This window comes from Talaromyces marneffei, chromosome 5, assembly GCF_009556855.1.
Source record: "Talaromyces marneffei chromosome 5, complete sequence".
Lineage (NCBI taxonomy): Eukaryota > Fungi > Ascomycota > Eurotiomycetes > Eurotiales > Trichocomaceae > Talaromyces > Talaromyces marneffei.
The window spans coordinates 1,991,912-2,010,851 of NC_072352.1; the positions used below are offsets into that span (position 1 = coordinate 1,991,912).

At 44.6% G+C, this 18,940-nt stretch overlaps 9 protein-coding genes across 9 annotated transcripts; 5 read left to right on the forward strand and 4 right to left on the reverse strand.

Moving 5' to 3' along the window:
• Nucleotides 1-450: 450 nt before the first annotated feature.
• Nucleotides 451-2,089, forward strand: EYB26_007040 (uncharacterized protein; the record flags this gene model as incomplete). The annotated part of the gene is made up of 4 exons (XM_054266312.1): nt 451-634; nt 718-1,112; nt 1,202-1,259; nt 1,335-2,089. The coding sequence occupies 4 exons, from the start codon at nt 451-453 to the stop codon at nt 2,087-2,089; spliced, it is 1,392 nt and encodes a 463-aa protein (XP_054122287.1).
• Nucleotides 2,090-2,156: 67 nt separating this feature from the next.
• On the reverse strand, nt 2,157-3,109 carry EYB26_007041 (uncharacterized protein; the record flags this gene model as incomplete). Its single annotated transcript, XM_054266313.1, has 3 exons — nt 2,157-2,195; nt 2,250-3,014; nt 3,071-3,109. 3 exons carry the CDS (start codon nt 3,107-3,109, stop codon nt 2,157-2,159), a joined length of 843 nt encoding a protein of 280 aa, XP_054122288.1.
• Nucleotides 3,110-3,695: 586 nt separating this feature from the next.
• On the reverse strand, nt 3,696-4,853 carry EYB26_007042 (uncharacterized protein; the record flags this gene model as incomplete). Its single annotated transcript, XM_054266314.1, has 1 exon — nt 3,696-4,853. One exon carries the CDS (start codon nt 4,851-4,853, stop codon nt 3,696-3,698), a length of 1,158 nt encoding a protein of 385 aa, XP_054122289.1.
• A 1,979-nt stretch (nt 4,854-6,832) lies between these two features.
• EYB26_007043 (uncharacterized protein) lies at nt 6,833-7,350 on the reverse strand (the record flags this gene model as incomplete). Its single annotated transcript, XM_054266315.1, has 2 exons — nt 6,833-7,258; nt 7,348-7,350. 2 exons carry the CDS (start codon nt 7,348-7,350, stop codon nt 6,833-6,835), a joined length of 429 nt encoding a protein of 142 aa, XP_054122290.1.
• A 1,439-nt stretch (nt 7,351-8,789) lies between these two features.
• EYB26_007044 (uncharacterized protein) lies at nt 8,790-9,356 on the forward strand (the record flags this gene model as incomplete). The annotated part of the gene is made up of 1 exon (XM_054266316.1): nt 8,790-9,356. The coding sequence occupies one exon, from the start codon at nt 8,790-8,792 to the stop codon at nt 9,354-9,356; it is 567 nt and encodes a 188-aa protein (XP_054122291.1).
• Nucleotides 9,357-10,013: 657 nt separating this feature from the next.
• On the forward strand, nt 10,014-10,715 carry EYB26_007045 (uncharacterized protein; the record flags this gene model as incomplete). The annotated part of the gene is made up of 1 exon (XM_054266317.1): nt 10,014-10,715. One exon carries the CDS (start codon nt 10,014-10,016, stop codon nt 10,713-10,715), a length of 702 nt encoding a protein of 233 aa, XP_054122292.1.
• Nucleotides 10,716-11,712: 997 nt separating this feature from the next.
• On the forward strand, nt 11,713-12,261 carry EYB26_007046 (uncharacterized protein; the record flags this gene model as incomplete). The annotated part of the gene is made up of 1 exon (XM_054266318.1): nt 11,713-12,261. The coding sequence occupies one exon, from the start codon at nt 11,713-11,715 to the stop codon at nt 12,259-12,261; it is 549 nt and encodes a 182-aa protein (XP_054122293.1).
• Nucleotides 12,262-13,761: 1,500 nt separating this feature from the next.
• On the forward strand, nt 13,762-15,387 carry EYB26_007047 (uncharacterized protein; the record flags this gene model as incomplete). Its single annotated transcript, XM_054266319.1, has 1 exon — nt 13,762-15,387. The coding sequence occupies one exon, from the start codon at nt 13,762-13,764 to the stop codon at nt 15,385-15,387; it is 1,626 nt and encodes a 541-aa protein (XP_054122294.1).
• An 86-nt stretch (nt 15,388-15,473) lies between these two features.
• On the reverse strand, nt 15,474-17,844 carry EYB26_007048 (uncharacterized protein; the record flags this gene model as incomplete). Its single annotated transcript, XM_054266320.1, has 6 exons — nt 15,474-15,760; nt 15,826-16,281; nt 16,329-16,774; nt 16,830-16,992; nt 17,045-17,229; nt 17,279-17,844. The coding sequence occupies 6 exons, from the start codon at nt 17,842-17,844 to the stop codon at nt 15,474-15,476; spliced, it is 2,103 nt and encodes a 700-aa protein (XP_054122295.1).
• Between the last annotated feature and the right edge of the window lie 1,096 nt (nt 17,845-18,940).

The following is an 18,940-nucleotide window of genomic DNA, read 5'->3' on the forward strand; positions in this document are numbered from 1 at the left end:
TTCTCACGGTCAATCTAATCTACCTAGCTCCATCAAATCCCTATCCTTAATGCATAATATATACATTTTACACCTTGCGAACCCTCGTCACAGCCGTTCTCAAAAGGCATTGAGCAACAGCCTAAAAGTTTAGTTTCTGATATCTTAAACCCATTCACAGTTTGGATGCCGTTTCTTCACATGCACGCCTTGATGTGGTTGCTTCCGTAAATACGGGTCGTCGTTGACGTTTATCCGAACAAAAGGTACGTACTATGGAGTACGATTAATGGTCAGCAATGTTGCATCCAAGGGAGTCTGTCCAGTGAGCGAGCCGACTCGACTTGTAGATTATTTAAATATTTTTTGGTGGCGGACGGTCTCCCCACCGCCACCTTGAAGATCCATCTTCTCGCAAGGTTCTCAACACATTCACTCTCTCTATTTGCCCATATACATACTCACTTCCGGATGGAGACTAAAATACCACTTGTACAGTCAGTAGCAAACATCATAGACAAGGCGATATGCTGCTACTCTACAGAGCCAGACACAGAATCAAACCGGAATGTCCCTGGAGAGATCGCCGGAATCGACCACAGGGTCGAAAGGTCGCTCGTTCGACGATTGGATTTGATATTACTCCCAACCCTTTGTAAGACAGAACTTTACTCTTTTTATATATCATATCTCTATCTATCTATCTATCTATATAAAATCCAGCTAATTGTGGAATAGCATTGGTCTACCTAACGCACAGCCTTGACCGTGCCAATCTCGGAAATGCCAAAACCTCAACCCTAGAACGAGATCTCGGTCTCGTAGGGAATCAATATTCATTGCTCCTAATCCTCTTCTACATCCCTTACTCCATATTCGGTATCCCCGCCACAATCCTTGCCAAACAATACAGCTCAGCACTAGTCATTCCATTGTTGGTCCTGGGATGGGGAAGTCTAGCCATGATCCAGGCGGCAGCCAAAGACTTCGGCGGGATGATGGCTTGCAGAATCATACTGGGCACGATGGAGGCTGGTTTTCTGCCGTGTGCGATTTTCTATTTGTCAATGTTTTATACGAAAACGGAGTTGGCGAAGCGGCTGTCTGTTTTTTTCCTTATGGGGTTCATTGCCGTTCGTCCCCCCCCCCTGCCCCGCTGTTCCCTTACTACGTAAATTTTATTACCACATAGGAACTGACAATCTGGCTAATTTGGATGTAGAGTGCTATCAGCGGCCTCATATCCTGGGGCGTATTCCAATGGGACCGCTCCCTTAAAGGTTGGCAATATTTATTTCTCATCGAAGGTGGCATTAGCGTTGGCATCGCTTTCATCGTGCTCATCGCATTACCAGACAGCGTCCAGAAATCGCGATACTTCACCCCTGCTCAAATACAATGCGCCTCTTTAAGGCTTGAGCACAACCCGGAAAATGAATTCAATTTCAAAGAAGGCTTCATAGTGCTCATGGACTGGAAAATATGGCTTTTCGCCCTTTCGGGGTTGTTGTATGGTGTGGGCGCGACAAGTACATCCAACTTCTTACCCGTTATGATCCAACGGCTGACCCAGGACACTGTGCGAGCAAATCTGTATACCATTGGCCCTAATCTGACGGGCGCGTTTTTCATGTATGTTGGTTGCTGGGTCTCAGACAGCATACAACAGCGCGGTCTGGTTTCGATTGTGGTTGTCTCTGTATCGATGATAGGTTGGATTCTCTTGGGGACATTGGATCTGGTGGATCATGTCAAACTCGGGTATTTCCTTACTTACCTATTAACTTTCGGCACATTCGTCCCTCTCCTTCTTGTCCCAGCGTGGGTAGGTGCAAATACGCGGACTACTTCTTCTCGTGCGGTGGCATTGGGATTCTTGTCTACGAGTGCAAACTTGGGAGGGATTGTGTCGTCTGGAGTGTACAGAGCGCAGGATGCGCCGACTTATAGACCCGCATTGATTACGGTGTTTTTGTGTCAGGCTGTTTTTGTGATGATTTGTATCGTGATGAGGGCTGTTTATGCGAGGATGAATCGGGATTTGGCGAGGGGGGTAGCTGTTGTTGTTGAGGGGGTTGAAGTGAGAAGAGGGTTTAAATTCATGCTGTAGTTGCATTTTTTGATTCAAATTCAAAGTATATGTATGGATATGGATATGGTGTCAAGCTTCAGATCAATCACTCCTTGCCAACCACTTTGACCACCTCGATTCCATCCTATAGAATTTTAGCAAAACACATTCAAGTCCTGGAGCAGTGGAAAAGACTTACATGTCGTCCATTCCCCAACTCAAACTCCGCCATCTCCCTCTCATATACCCACGACGGATCCCCAGGCACATTCTCCAAGTCCACATCCTCCTTCCCTTCTTTAACGGCTTTGATCAACTCCTCCCCTTTCACATATTTCGAGTCCGCCGCAAACCCATATCTCTTCAACAACGCCGCCTTCTCTTCAGGGGTAGCTCTCACCCATTCCAAATAATCCGGCGCGCCGGGCCTCAGACAGTTATCCGCCGCTAGAACAGTGACTCCAGGCTTGAGCAAGCCCAGATTCTCCATGAGCCACAGATCTGGTAGATATCGATCTTTCCAATGATCGATCAACATCACCTCTACGTGGTCAATGACATTATCCTTGACAAACCCGGCAAGCATCTTGTGGCTCGCCGCGACATGGATGGTAACCACATCCCTCAACCCCGCGAGCTCGATCAACAAATTCGCAACCGATGCATTGACGGGATTCAATTCCAGACTCAAATACCTCTTCCCGCCGTTCGCCCTCAGCGCATCACCGAGGTAAATAGCGGAGTACCCCACAAACCCACCCAATTCGACGACGGTGGATGGTTTGCGGGTGGCTATAATATCAGCTAGGAAAGCGCCTTTTTCTGGGCCAATGGTCATGAGGTATTTGCCGGTTGCTTGGGAGAAATTGTCGATTTCGCGTAGGACCGCGGCTGGATTGTTGCGCAGCGTGGAGAGGTGTGGGAGAGAGTAGATGTAGTGGAGGAGATGGAGTTCACGGAGGTCCTATTAAAAACTCAGTATTCGTGAGGAACGAGAAAAGGGGGGGGAGGGGGACATACATCGTAAGAGCCGATGTTTTCGATGGAAGGTTTGGGCATGTTGAAACTGGTGCTGGATGTATATTGTATACTATACTATATACGACGAGATGGAGAGAAGGAATTCCAATTGCTATACGACGAGAAGCCGGGAGATTGACGAGTGAGTCGAAATAGTAGCATCGTGAAAGAAGAACAAGTCTACAATATGGATATTGCTGGTACTTATACTGATACTAGAAATACACGAAGATGCTTAACTCCGCACTGTTCGCCTTCTATCGGCCAGATCGAGACGATTAAGCATTGGGGCGGGGATCAGATAAGCTCGGATTTACCGTGTTCGGAGGAGACCGAGCACACGCCGCCATCTGATAAGATCGTCAGACAATTTTCTCAGGTGGAATTTACAATTGGTCTATATAATGCACGAGAGCTAGGCAGCAGTCTGTCTGGAGGTTCATTTGGTTGTGAGTCAATTATTATATCCGAGGTCTCGGTTGTAATTGACAAGAGCTCATAGAAATGGTATGTACAGAGTGTGTATGTACAGTACGGTATCAGAAATGTGCATTGACAATCATACAGCCGAATTGCGATAGTTCAGTGGCGCTAACTACAATTTCTCCCGTCTTGCCCTATCGTATCACAAGGTAGTGGGGGTCGTCTGCTCTCGTAGCAACTGATAATGGCTCTCAGGCAACGTATTAACATATCCCTCTCCGGGACTCGGCCAGGCATAATCCAGCCATTCGGGCCCCAATATTGATCGCACCAACTTAGTCAATTCTGCAGTCTCAACGGATTTTGTCGAGGACTTTCCTTCTGAATAAACAACGTCATCAAGAACCTCGCGGTATATAGCCACCAACTCATCGACTTCCTTCACATTGCTCACACCCACTACAGTGACACCCAGTTGTTGGCCATTACTCAACTTCGGTGCAGAGCCATCTGTCGCCTCTAGTGGGTGTCCATACACACCCACGGCCGAACCCTCTCGTATCCACGACTCAAGTCCGTATCTCGTGGCCAGCGACTCCAACTTCTCATTCTGCTGCTCTCGTAACACTTCACTAGCCTTTTGAGTTGCGTCCCTCAGCCCCTTGGGGGCAGGATGCCAATCAAACACACTCTGCCCTCTCAGTAATCCCATGCCCAATATCGACGCGTTGGGAACCACATCTACACCCGCGGCCCGCAACCTCGCAAGTACCTTTGTCGCCAATCGCGTGTTCTGCAGGTTGTAGTTCGCATACGACATGACCACATCCAACGGCTCCCCAGTCTCTCTCAACACTAGCTCCGCCAATTCCGCCAAAACTTCAACCGGATACCCCGAAATACCCACATACCGGATCGACGCATCCTCATCCCGAATGCGTCGCAACTCCCTCACAGCCTCTACCACCTCCGCCGCAGACACGAATTCAACATCATGACAGTACACAACATCCAAATAGTCCGTATGTAATCTCCTCAGGCTTCGTTTTATGCTATACCGTACCCACGCCGGGGAATAATCGAACGATGATTCAGCGACTCGCCCAACCTTTGTAAGAAGCTGGTATGTGTGACGCGGAAATTCAGTCGCTACTTTCTCAGAAGCGAGGGCTTGTCCCAGGATTTCTTCTGATGGGCCATAATAAGGAGATGTGTCGAAGGCGCGGATGCCGGCGCTCAGGGCGCGGTGGACGATGGATACCGAAGGGAGGGAGAAGGGGTCGTCGTTGTATTGGATGTTGAATGTTGCGGTGCCGAGGACGAGTGGGGTGAGGACTTGTGAGGGGGGTGGGCGTGTCATCTTGCTATGAATATTATATGAACTTGTCAACTGTAAATGTTCGGTTGGAAGAACAGGATCAATTAAATGAATGAATTGAAGAAAGAAAAGGATAGATATTGACCGATAAGACATCCGATACCGTACCTAAAGCCGGGAAAATAATTTTGCCCCTCCATCAATCGCAACCGCTGCGGAGAATCGGAGAAACTCCGCTCTTGTTTTTGCATGTGCACTATATATTTTTTCAATTGATCTTCATATATTCAATTTTTAGATAATCTCTTCTGAACAGATTGGATGCTGGACTTTTTCCCATTGAGTAGGAAGTCGTGCATCCTAGCATAGCTGAGATTCTAGACCTGATTAGACTTAGGGCTGATAATCAATTTATTCCAGCGAATTTACTGAATTTAGGCTAATGCTAGTACATGTCCAATTAATCACATGTTATTCATTATATCATCTAGATACGAATTCTTCAATGTGGTTAAATTGATTATACCACCTGGAATGAAGATATAGTGTAATGTTTCATGCAAGATGAGAGACATGGGTTGGTGCAAGGATGTACCTTGTGTTTTCTTGTTGGACTTAGGACCCTGAGGCGCAAGTACACCGGTTGTTGTGATTAGCTCAACTAGGTGCTAGCACATTCATCCACTAGTTATGGATTGTGAAATATTGATAAAAGCTTCCATCACCCTGGTGGCTCGTTCCAACCAATTGGTAGCATGGCAGCCCCCTGGTGGTATGCAAAGCAATCTAATCACCCCATCTCTGTCGGGGATACCTGATTGTCGGCTTTGGTTGCTGCTTTTCGCAAACTGCTCAGTGAATTGCATGCATGCAAAGCCCCCTTCTCCTCTCTGTATCTGTCAGCATTTTGTATTTTAACATCCTTTAGAGTCGATCGTTCAACCATCTTCACCACCCAGATACTCCCGCCTAATAGACGTCTACTGCCGATATGCAAGTTTCGGCGTCATCAACCAATAGATATTCTGATCACTCGGTTTTTGCTCATGATGCTGCTGATGCTCATCATTTCCAGATCATCTTCGATACTCCGCGTGGTCGTCGTACCACAAGTCCAACGGCAGCTTCAAGCCAGTCGAAAAACTTATTCCTCGACATATTCGCAACCGAAATCAAACCCAGAGCAATAAACCCTCATACCCGAATCTTTTGCTGACAGGTCAACTGCATATTCCACAATACGAAAATTGGCGATATAGCTTCTCAAAAAACAAAACAGATCCGGGGGAGCCAGGCGCTAGTCTCGAAATAGTAAGTTCGCGGATGGAATCCATTGAACTGTTTGACTCTGTTCTCCGATCTTGGCATTCATTCATCACACTCGCTTCCACGTTGAACAGGGAACACTGGAGGGTCGCTTGAGTTTACGGATAGACTTCATGTTGTGTAGCGGTGCGATGCCATGCGGTACATAGACCACTCCGTCTTCACTTGCCGAGGTTTGTGGATCTGAAGATGTCAATTCAACTATGAAATCGAGAGGCTGTGATAGATTTAGATTTCCGAGACCATCTTGCTAGTAATGCGTGTTGGGGAGAATGTAAAACGACACCGACAGTAGATCTGTAGCCATTAATTATATAATCACATAAGTACAAGAATTCATCGACATGACTGGCCAGATATTCAACATATATCATTGATGTCAAATCAAGCGTAAGCAGTTGGGATGCTGACCACCAGCCCAGAGCAACTGGCCAGTCATGCGACCAACCGAGCTAACAGAGGAAAAGAAAGAAAACGCCATGCTATGCCGCAACCCAATAAACAACGAAATAGACGTCTTTCGTCACTGTATAGTACAAGTTCTATGATGCCGGAATGGGCGAAACGAAGAAGGGAGATGGGTAAATAACACGTCGAGCTCGTCACGAGTAGCCGGTTCGGGGACGATTTCTGGCTGGCGAGGGTCGACTCAAGAACGAAAGCGTATAGACGAAATATTGGTGTTGTGAAAGAAATCATCGGTCCTTGTAGACCTTCGGCTTCCAACCCTCCTTCAACTCCTTATCCATCGCCACCTTGCGCTCCGTCTCGCGCAACTCCATCTCAATGCGTTCCCTTGCACGCAGAATCTTGCTCTGCAAATAAAAGCTTCCCCCCTTTTCCGGATCATTGATATCGAATAACTTCTTAAATCGCTCCATGACGCTCTCGAGTTGTGCCTCTCTACCAGCCGCGGCTTGGGGAGGCTTCACGTTCAGGATTTTGCATGCTTCGTCGAGCGTGAGACCGTTGGAGGCGTATGTGCTGGCGCCAGTGACGTTTCCTTTTTTCATTTCGGTGGCATATTTGGAGCTGGCGGAGGCTTGTTTGTAGGCCTCTGCAAAGGCGCGGCCGAAGACTCGGGTGCCGGTTACGACGAGGGTTGTAAGGATGCGGTGAGCCTGTAAACAAATATATTAGTAAGAAGAAAAAAAAAAAGAAAAAGCTTCGCTGAGTACTAAGATAAAAATAACTAAGTGAATCAACGTACCATGATGATTGATGTGATGGCCCTGGATAGGTGTAAATGACAACGCGATGCGATTGATGACTTTGCGGCGAGTCTTCGGAAGAGAACGTCGGAGAAAAAAAATCCATTTCTAAATACGGCTAGCGCACTTTCCATGGCACGTGATGCGGTTTTACCCTCAATGCTGATTGGTCAATCTATATCTTACCTTATTCTGACCTCTGACAACGTAGCCATCGCTCGTAGCTGACCTTTCGACGGTCCTTGCTAGTTGAATGATTGCGTTACCCTGTAGACAGTAAATGTGCACGTACCAGAGTCCTACTGGCAATTTCGACAGCGAAACGGAGCCATAACTGGCGGGTGAGAGATGAAGTTGGGACCATTAGCTGTTGCCGGTAACACAGAGTATGCTCTTAAAACATTCTAAAAGTTGTGTAATACATGCATTTCGAAATTAATGGACTCTTTTTGCAACATATGCTTACCTCTGTCATGTCACACGAGTGGGAAGCGAAAGACTCAATTTACGATGAAAAATGGATAAATCCCGTAATGTCATCTACCCCTTGTTCCTGAAATCAGTGGCATCACTACATCCAAAAATATAGATCGATCAAATATATAGAACTCTTTCGATCGGCGAGTTAGAATGCCCGCAGATCCTGCATTTGGTTTGCGCTATTGTTCGTGTATCGATCTACCATGGTTATGCACGTGGTACTATATCCTGGGATGTCTTTCTTTCATTACTCCCTTTGCTTTAACTCCTTTTCTTTCTGGTATCCTTTTCTATTATCCTTGTTCTCGTATTGGATTGCTTTATACCCCAGGTCGTGTTTTTGATTTGATTTCTTAATAGTTTTATAGATTCTACTTCAGTTTCGTTCGGATTCGAAGGGGGCTATGATAGAATTTTCATACTTGTATCCACTATCTATTAGATCTTCATATAACTTGATCCACGACCATGTCCAACCTTCGGAAATCCCAGAACACCCCAACGGCTTCATACGGTTATGTATTCTATAATAATAGTAAAATGTAGTCAAGATCATACCTCGCCTTTAATATCCAACGACAGGATCCAAACTTCCCATCCATATATTTGAATCCTAATTGTTATAGAAATCTGTTTATCCCATGTATAGTCCATCTCATCCGATGGCGCGGAAGCTGCCAGGTAGTTATTCCCTTTATATGTAATACCTTATATACCTCGCTGACGTGTTTCGAGAGTCAATATGATATTCAGTCAAGCCATATTGCATGACAGTAGCCATTCTTGACTCATAAAAATGAAGCATAAAAGGGTTGGTTTCAATGGAGCAATCTTCGTTCGACATATACTGTTCTTCTTCTTGAGCCTGTAATATCAAGTTATCTCTGCCAGGACACATGTTGCTCAAGCATCTATCTCTTGGTTAAGAAAACTGTAATATACAAGCAGAATCTAATCTAACATGCCTGAAATGTTTACCCCTGGAGAACTCTTGGAGAAACAATTTCTTGCTGATGCGCCTCCACGTTTTCCGGACGTTTATATGCAATTTGACGTGGATTTTCTCAAAGAGGAAAATCAATATTTATACAAAGTTACGATCAAACTACACCACTGTGAGATGCAAGATACTGTACATTGGGTCAAGCCAGAACCACCGGTGCGGGTCATCTACTATACAGATGAGGAATCAACACGAACTGTGAAGGAATTTAGGTTAAAGTTTGACGACAAGAGGGTGACTGCTTCTTTCTATGACAGTCTTACCGATCGGGAATGGAAACGTTTTATCCTCATTGGCATGGAATTTGACGAGATGAGAATCAACTATACTCTTGACTTTATTGATAACGATACACAGACAGCCCTTGGAGATGAAATGGCAATTGAAGAAATGCGAAAGGTGTCTCTCCTGAGCTACAAAAAATATAAAGAAGGCCATGAACAAATTTGGGGAACGAGGTACTCTGGTCTCAAGGAATCGCTCGGTATAGTGGGTGGGCACTCGCTGGCGCCCGAACTCGATTGAGCACCCTATTCTTTCATTTTTTTTCTTCTCTGTCTGATTCCTTCTCTAAGTTTGGTTCAAGCTTCAAAGATTGAGGCTATTTATCAGTCTAAACCCATTTGATATCAATGAGGGTTATGACAGAATATGTCTATTTAAGCCCACTATATACCAGAATAGATCGCCCTGTACTTTCCAATCTTGATTGCCAATATTACTTTTAGGTAATCTTAATAGAACCCCTATATCACGTTTGGAGATTGGCATAATTAGTACCCTCTATAGTAGCTTGCCGATATGACTGTGATCATAACTTGCTTTGAACGTCTGAACTTTCAAATATCGTTTTCATCCAATCAGTCCAACCTTCCAATTACAGGAATCTGCTCATTCCAACAATCTCATCCGAGAGTATCTGAGAATAGTCATTTCCTTTGACCTATGACAATTTTAGATCCTCGCTGATTTGTTTTTTGAGTCATGGTATATGACAGGATTCTTCTGACTCATGAAAATGAAGCATAAAGAGCTCAACAGGTAAGATTTCTATGTCTTAAATCTCTTATGTTCTTTTTATTATTGTATTATCTTTTTCTACTACGACCTAGAACTTTATTTAAACCAAGATCATTTTTGTCAATCAAGAAAGTAGTGCATGAAAGCGGAGTTTACATCAGTATGCCTTCCATACCTCCCAGAGAGTCCCCGGTGCCCCAAGAGGCGCAAGAGGAGCCCTCGACACCCGAGGACCAAATATTGACCGCTTTTTATGCAAATGCGCCTCCAGATCTGATTGGACTCGAAATTAAGTGCAGAATGTATGTGACTTGGGATAAATCTGGCCCCCTTGAGTACGATATGTACGTTAGTATCGACAAGACAGTTAGGCCACTAGGAGGACTACAAATTCTCGGAGCGTTGCGGAGCGTGGAGGTTTCCTACTATACTGAACGTTCAGTTACAGAGAATGGGGTTACACCAATCGCCGTGAGCAGGCACGCCTTGGAATTCGTCAACGGCAATCAAATGGAAACCAGATTTCACGCCGATATGCACGAAGTTAGGTGGGACCAGTTTCTTATTATTGGAGTTGAATTCCCTGCAAACACAGTCCATTACAACTCTGAGATAATTAATTTTAATCAAGGGCAGTATGGAATCACGCGTAGAACAATCGAAACTATGCAAAAGCTTCATTTGAGGACTACCCGCGATCGGGATCCTATCCGCGGGAGAGCAGATAACTCTATCTATGCGCAGACACTGTTCAGCCACGCGGGTCTCTTCTCGGGTTCTGAGTCAAGTTCTCGCACTGGGTCCGTTGAGACCGGTGAGATCCAGTGGCCTCCGGAGCCCGAGAGTTCACATAGCGAGGCTTAGACATCCAGTGATTCTCAGGGTCTCAGGCTATGGCTAGTATATGATCCGTATATATACTTAGGTATAGCTCACATGTGCACCCTTTCGACTCCTTTTCCTTTTCCTTTCCCTTTCCCTTTCCCTTTCCTTTCTATTATCTTTATCATGTTCCCTTCCGGCCGGCTCTGTTCCGATTTTATTTTTCTTATTTGCCCAGTTTATACCCTGAATTCTCCTCCAAGCTCTAAGTTTCTTTATTCCTTTATTCACTTTGTCACTCCCGATTTGCTTATAGAAGCTAGAACCAGAAATATCATTCCTTTATATCTGCTATCTGACTTGCAGCTGTCTATGTAGCTACTAATTGTCGTGTATCTTGGTTGTTATAATAAGTGATTTTCTGGATGCAACTACGCCAGTATATTGACGAAGTTGTAATGTCCTATGATAAAAATCAAGGGTAAATGCAATAAAAGTAAGTCTGAAACTAAATACCGCTTCACTTTGGTAGCTTGCTGCTGATTTATCACTATATGACTCGATTCATTGCGTCTATCCCGCCTAAGGTATCTAATCCCTTCCAATGCAGATGAGTTATACACCTCGACGGCTTTTTGGTCTACCTAAGCTACCTAGATATTGTCAATTTGTAATATGGCAAGTGTTTTAGAGTCATATCATGGATCATGTTACTTGAATTATGCCGTAACTTTATGGCACTGGACCCCGGCAGCTGTATGGAGTTTTATCCATCTCGTCCATCTTATCCGAAAGGCATTCAATCCTATCTTGAACGTTGACTCCTTAAATAGTTCTGTGACTCTTCTTTTATGACTCGAAGCTCACAGAGGACACGCATTTTGACTCATCCAAAAGGAAGCATAAAAGGACCAACTGCAATGGAGCAATCTCTCTCTTGGATATATTTTTCTCCTTTCCTTAACGACCCAACAATATAAAATTTTCTTTGTCTCTCTATCGATAGATACAATCCCTGATACAAGGCGTCACATACAACATGGCTCGCATATCGCATAAGCCTGCGAAGCCCACAAATTCTAGAGAGCCTGAAGGAGGGTCATATAATGCACGGCAGAAACGACTAATAGATCGTATTTACGAAGACGTACCTGTACCTTCTCAGAACACTGTAATGTACGGTGTCATGCGGGTGTCCCATCAAGCATATGACTACACCGCCGAGATTGAAGTCACCAAGGACGAAATTGAAGAGGTAACATGGATTAGTGAACCACAAGTCGAGGTCAGTTACTATGCGGATTTGAAACTTATTAGAACGGCATTTATTCAAACGAAATTTTCCGACGACTATCACAAGGGTGTTAAACTTACCGACAGGATATATGATCTCCAGTGGTTAGCATCTCTTATCATTGTCATCAAATTTGAGGGGGGAACACTCGAAGATATCCCAGAGATTCGAAAGATGGCGTTTCCAATTTATGACAGGCGTCACCAAATTTCGGGGATGGATTACGATGGCACTGAGGATCCTCTCACTTTTTCCTACGTCGAGACCCCTCCTACGTCAGACCACGAAAATTGAGGCCCTCACCTGAGGCTTTCTGACACTGGCTTACTATTCTTTCTTCCTTTTCTCTTTTTCTTTCTTTCTTTCTTTCTTTCCTTATCTTCTCCATACTTAGTTCCTGACTTATGCGTGATCCAAGTTGCTTAGAGAGAATCTGTCTTTTTATATCTGCTACCAGATTAGTGCGTACTTTAATTCATTAATATGCCTATTTTTCGGAAAACTACCTGGGTTAAAAGGATATTTTTTTTTTAGGTATATCTATACCATTCTACAATAGATCTAGGACTGCTAATATCATAACTTACTTTTGACCGTTGAGGATTGATTATATTCGCTCAATTCACCCTAGCCAGCATCGAAATCCGTTCATCTTATGTATCTCGCCTGAAGGTAGTTGAATAGTCATTCCCTTTGGTCCATGATAAGTTCATACACCCAGTTGACTTGTCCATTAACTAGTATTACATCAGAAAGAAGTCTTTGCTTGTAATAGAAAAAAAAGGCATGGACCATGGCACCGTAGTAGAGAAAGAGTAAGTCTTGATATGTCGAGCGCCTAAGCGTATTGCTAGTGCAAATGTAGCTGAACTAGGCGTACACCTGTATATAAGAAGACTACAACCTCTCAAAATATACGTAAGGGATTTAAATGGCATATGGACATAGGTCTAGGCTCTGGCAAGCCAAATATTACCTGAATACAGTTATAGAAACATACGGTCTAGAAGTGAATAATCATAGTTGTGTCTAGCATGGTGAGTTTCGAGTTGTTAGGGTTGGAGAGGCAAAGCCCTAACAAAGATTGTCGGACACACCTGTAAACCCAAAGTGCCGCTCGTGCTCGGACCGTGCCAAGTAGAACCTCAACTCTCACTTTTCCCTGCATCCGTGTTTGATAACTATGCAATAACTTGAGTCATACCCTAAATTAGTGCTTATTCATAAATTAAAGTCCCGTATTATTCCTAGTACTTATAAGATGTCTACTATTCCGTGGCGGCTTACTGGAGTGTTTTACCAGATAGGAGATACTACTACTATTTATATTCATAAACTAAAGCGCTCAACAGACATTACTACATCCATAGTGGGGTTGATATGATTCCAGCATCATAGCCAACTCTGGATCGTTTGTCTGAGTAAAAAGAGGGGGGATGTAAATCCAGACATGTTCTTCCTTTGGCTTGAGCGCTTAGTGGAAATGTGATTACTGATTTGATATCGCCAATGGGACTGGTAATGTGGTGTAGCTGATGATAACGGTAAACTGAACCCCTGCAATAAAAGTACGCACACAAGGACGCCATTTTTGTTCTCAGATAAGTATGTATCTCGTATATTTTGCTCTCCTGTATAAGCAAAATGATTATAGGTTCCTACTAAGATCAACTAGGGTATGGCCATGGGGTAATTTTCCATGTGTCTAAGACATTGTTGTCTCGCTAATATAGCAAAGGTGCCTTCAACCGCTCATAGTAACATGCTGTGCATTCTTTGAATTAAGTTACAAAAATGTTGCTTACTAGTGTCCTGAAGATCAGGCAAACTAGCAGATTGGCGCTCATCTTTGTTTGCTGCTTGATCGTACTCATTTTTGTTTTTCATGAGTATACTTATCACTTCATTGCCCTCCACATCCCCCTTCCCAAACAGGCTCAAACAGGCTCATGGAGCCCAAGAATTCCAGTTTCACTTGTTCCTGCAGCAGCAGCAGTGCTCCCTCGAACCGGTGGTGTCCTCTTGTGGGCTGCTGATCGAGGTGATGTTTTCGGATCTGAACCAGGTAATCCCGGCCGCACTCTCACGGCCTTTTACAAACTTGCAACAAATAAGGTCTCGATTTATAACATGACTGTAACAGACCATAACATGTTCTGCCCTGGAATTTCTCTAAATTCAGTTGGCACTCTTGTTGTGACTGGAGGAAGCTCTTCTGAACATACTAGTTTCTACAGTTCTGTGCATGGTGGTAGCTGGGTTGAAGGGCCGCAAATGGTCATTGGCAGGGGCTATCACGGCCAAGCGACTCTTTCGGATGGACAAATATTTACCATCGGTGGATCTTGGAGTGGCGGAGAGGGAAATAGGAACGGGGAGGTACTTGATGTTGCTGGCACAACATGGTCCTCTCTCCCCGGTTGCGTCGTCGAACCCATGTACACCAACGATGCAAAGGGTGTATTTGCAGCTGACAATCATCCCTGGCTTTTTGCTTGGAAAAATGCTTCCGTCTTTCAAGCCGGACCATCCACGGCTATGAACTGGTATGGAACGCTAGGTCAGGGGGCCCATCACAGTGCAGGACGCCGCGGAAGCGACACAGACTCCATGAACGGCAATGCTATTATGTATGATGCACTGCATGGGAAGATTCTAACTCTTGGAGGAGCTACTAGTTACACCGATGCTCCTGCTAGTAGAGCAGCGCACATAATAACACTGAAAGAGCCGTTTGGGCAGCCAGTTGTCGAAAAGATAGAGCCGATGCATTACGCTCGCTCTTTTGCTAATAGTGCAATTCTACCATCTGGCGAGGTATTCATTAATGGTGGCGTGACGTGGGCAAAGCAGTGGACAGACACAAATGTGACAAGCATTCCAGAACTATGGAACCCCCAAACCAAGAGATTTACGAAACTAGCAGCCACACCCATTCCGAGATCATATCATAGTTTTGCCATTCTCTTGCCGGATGCCACCGTTCTAGTCGGTGGAGGTGGACTATGTTGGGAAAAATGCGAAGACCCGTCTGTCAACCATTTCGATGTTCAGATATTCTATCCGCCATATCTATATAACTCTTGGGGCATGCTTGCCATACGGCCACAGATTCTCGAGATCTCGAATACTGTGGTAAATCCCGAGTCTACCTTGACGGTATATACCGATGGCCCAATTGAGGAATTTGCACTTCTACGATACGGATCGGCGACACATTCGATCAACACAGACCAACGGCGAGTGCTGCTTTCTATATCGGAAGATTTAGCAAACTTTGATGGCGTGAAGTGGAAATACCATGTGACTCTACCAGATAGTCCTGGGATATTGATCCCCGGATTTTGGATGTTGTTTGCCCTTGATCGAGAGCAAGTCCCTTCAATCTCTGTGGAGATTTTGATCGAGATTAATGTGTAAAATAGCATCACTAGCGGCTTCTATATCATGATATTCAACATGTAAAATGTACCTATCTTAGAAGTTTTCAAAGCTCAATATACTACTTAGATATCTAGCTCATGTGACGACAGAGTCCAGTGTGCCAGATCAATCAACGGTGGAACAATAGCCTGGAACCCTCGTCCCCAATGAGGAACAAATCTTGTGATTAGTGTTACATTCCCGACAGGGACATCAACCGTGAGGACAGTAACATTCGGATTCGCCATATCTATCGCCCCTAATGAAAGTTGCGGTTCGTTGTATATTCTTACAGCTTCTTGGCTGTAGAAGTACAGCTCTGGGGGATAGTCAATGGATACATCCATCCGCTTTCCATTCATACGAAGGTCTGGAATAATTGTTAGAGCACTTTCTTGTTGTGTTAGAGTCTGAAAGAAAGAGATGTAGACTAACGGGCGGTCCTGCCATTATTACTATACGTTACGGAGGCATTTGTATGCATTCGCCATTGACTTCCAAACCGAGTGTATGTAAATTCGTCCTGAATCAAGACTTGTCTCCGGTTTTGTAGAAGTCTTACTCCCCGCTGTATCATGGTTCCGTTGTTGGAGGATGTAAGATTAGCTACCCAAAAGCTCGTATCATATTTAAGATCATGATTGTCATCAGTTATACCGGCTTGGGTGGTACCAAAACGCGTGCTAGGATACGCATTAACAGCTTGGTTACTATCGTTATACACGATCGTGTTCTGCCCCTGAGTTCCACATCGATAATATGACCACCGTTCACTATCTGAAGCCTCGCTGGAGAAGTAGCCTGGCGACAGGTAATTATCTTGGCAGAGTTCGCCAGCCCATCGCTCCCCAAGGGCGTCGAGAACAAAGTCTCCGGCATCAAGATTGCCGTCTATATATGTCAGTTAGCCTTTCCTGGTAGGAAAGATCGTAACATACGTGTTTGATGTCCTAACCCTCTACCAGCCTTCATGGCAACGAACAGCCCTTTTATATCGGTCCATGATGATCTCATTGAGACCCATGCACTGTTCGGATCAGGGAACTCCCTGTCAAGAGGAAGGTCATAAAACCACGAACCCTCAATTCTTGGATTGTACCAAAGCATAGATAGAGGGTCAGGAGCGTCTGGCCTATCGTGCTGATACAGGATATATGATGGGTTATTAAATGCAGTCCCGTAGAAAAAGAGGGAGTTTGCAGTGGCTGTGAATTTTGGAGGGCCGCAATCTCCGTAGTTGAATTTCTCCGTCAGACCATTATTGTATATATGAAACCAAGAAGTGTTTTTGAAAGCTGAATTAGAGGTCAACATGCCGTGAGTGTTGCTCGTGGCAGTTAGTAAGGCTGAACTGAGCTGCGAGTGGGCTTGTGTGCCAAAGTGCCTATTATATACACATGAGAGCGAGCATCGATTTGATGAAGTGGAGGAAGCTTTACCAATAATCTGGAGTCTCTGTCCATGTTCCATCCGATTCAACGGCCTGTGAACAGTAATTCTTTGCATTCTCTATCGCCATTGGTAGGAGCGCTTGAGCAACCCCAGTTGGATCCTCATGATACACTGCAAGAGAGCCGATAATCATGCCTCCGTTCGTCACGCCTGCATTTGTTAGTCTCTTCCACAATCCCCTACTTCAAACTTTTCTACTCACAGTTCCAATTCCCTCGGACACTTAGAAACCATGCATTGGAGTCATAAGCCTCAAGACCCTTCTTCAATCCAAGTGAGATCATAGACCACATAAGTGCCTCCCTTTGTTGATGCGTCCAGGCATCATACAGCCAGTCATAAGCATATGAGAATGCCACCAAGAACTCACCGACGTCAAGCCAATGACTTAAGAAAAGTCAGTATCCATCGCACCAATCTACAGGGCTGGGCCCACCTGGAGTTCCAATTATCTTCATTTTCACCAAAATATTGCGTGGAATTCCCAGAAGCGACCAAAAGCTCTTTCCATATGCGATCTTTCCAGCGTTCATCAATGGTCAGGCGATAAGCATATGCCCAGTGCTTGATACGCCATTGCAGCTCCCTAGCAACGTCGAGAGCCCCATTGCCATCTAATGGCACACCCGGCGGAACCGGGTATCGAAGGGGGTCCTGGGGATACCATTCATTTGCTCTAGCAAAGATAGTCTCGTTCCAGCTTAACAGGTATAAGTCACTATCGATGAGGGCTGGCAGACAGTCCCACTTTGTTAGATTCCCGAAAAGTCGTGGGTGGGTTGAGAGAATATTGTCTGGTTCGATACTCTGGCTGGGCTTCTCGGGCTCGAATTGATAATGTTGGAGAAAGCGTGGGGGTGATGGAACCGGTTCCTTCGCGTAAGCTCGAGTATCGTATATGTTATTGGAAACCGTAACTAAATATTCTTTCTTCTTGGTTGAGTAAAGAGTCCCGCCTATCAACAAGGCTAAGAAGCAAAACACCAAAAGCCTGGGCTGCATTAAGGCGCTCCTAAGATGCCGTCGGAGTATTGAGATTGGGGCCATTCGTCAATAAGCGATACGGGAGAAGAAGACTCAAGGCCAGGCAGGATACTCTGATGATAAGAGACATTAAGATGACATTTCAACAGTTTTGAACCAGCGATGGCCGTCTAGAGTACACTAAATTCTTACAGTTTTCTGGCTAACCCCTTGCGTGGGGCACGAAATCACTTGAAAAGATAGTCTTTCAAATTCCTTGCTCGGGGTACGAGTCATTTCATAGCTCCTAGTATGATAAGCAATTTTTTGGAGAGCATTGGATAGTGGTGCGACACTGCCAAGGAGTGAAGCGAGTCAGAGGACATAGCAGTATTACATATATAGGTACTTTATTATATCTATCAACATATTTGCTATACTCTGTATTAATTTAAAATCTATAATATCAAACATACGGAGATAGAGAGCCTATAGATAACCAGACGGTCCGGTCCGTGTGAGTGAAGTGGAGAACTATCACACTCCAAGACCTGCGGGGAGTTAGGGCTAAAGCATCAAGAGTTGTTCTTATCACATTAATACCATGGGGCTATATAATAAACTATACAATGGCTCGTTATAGCTTTATTCATCCAAGATGCCTCAAAAAGTTACAACTTCACACCAATTTTTCAAAGCCCTGAAAATCAAGGACAGGCTGATTACATCCGTACCCAGGTCGAGGAATTTACATGTATCAGACGGTATACTTCTAGAATACCACAACATTACGCTAATAATACTTCAAAGAGATAATTAATATATTACTAATGAATAATTAGTGGTGGTTCACTAGTAGTAGAAAATGATCCAATTATCCACGAATCGATAGCCTAGTCGAGCTTAACGGTCTATATCCGGAGCTGAAGACGCTTCAGTGTTTAGTATAGTAGCAATGTATTTGTGATAACTAATTAATACAAAACGTACATAATTGCTATACTGGTATTTCAGAGGAGAGTAGTCCAGAGATGATCTAGATGGTGCGGGCTTCATGCAGTGCAGAGCACTCGGGTTATTTTAGCACTATACCCGTCACTGCTGGGATCTTTGCATATAATTTAGCCAAGAGCTA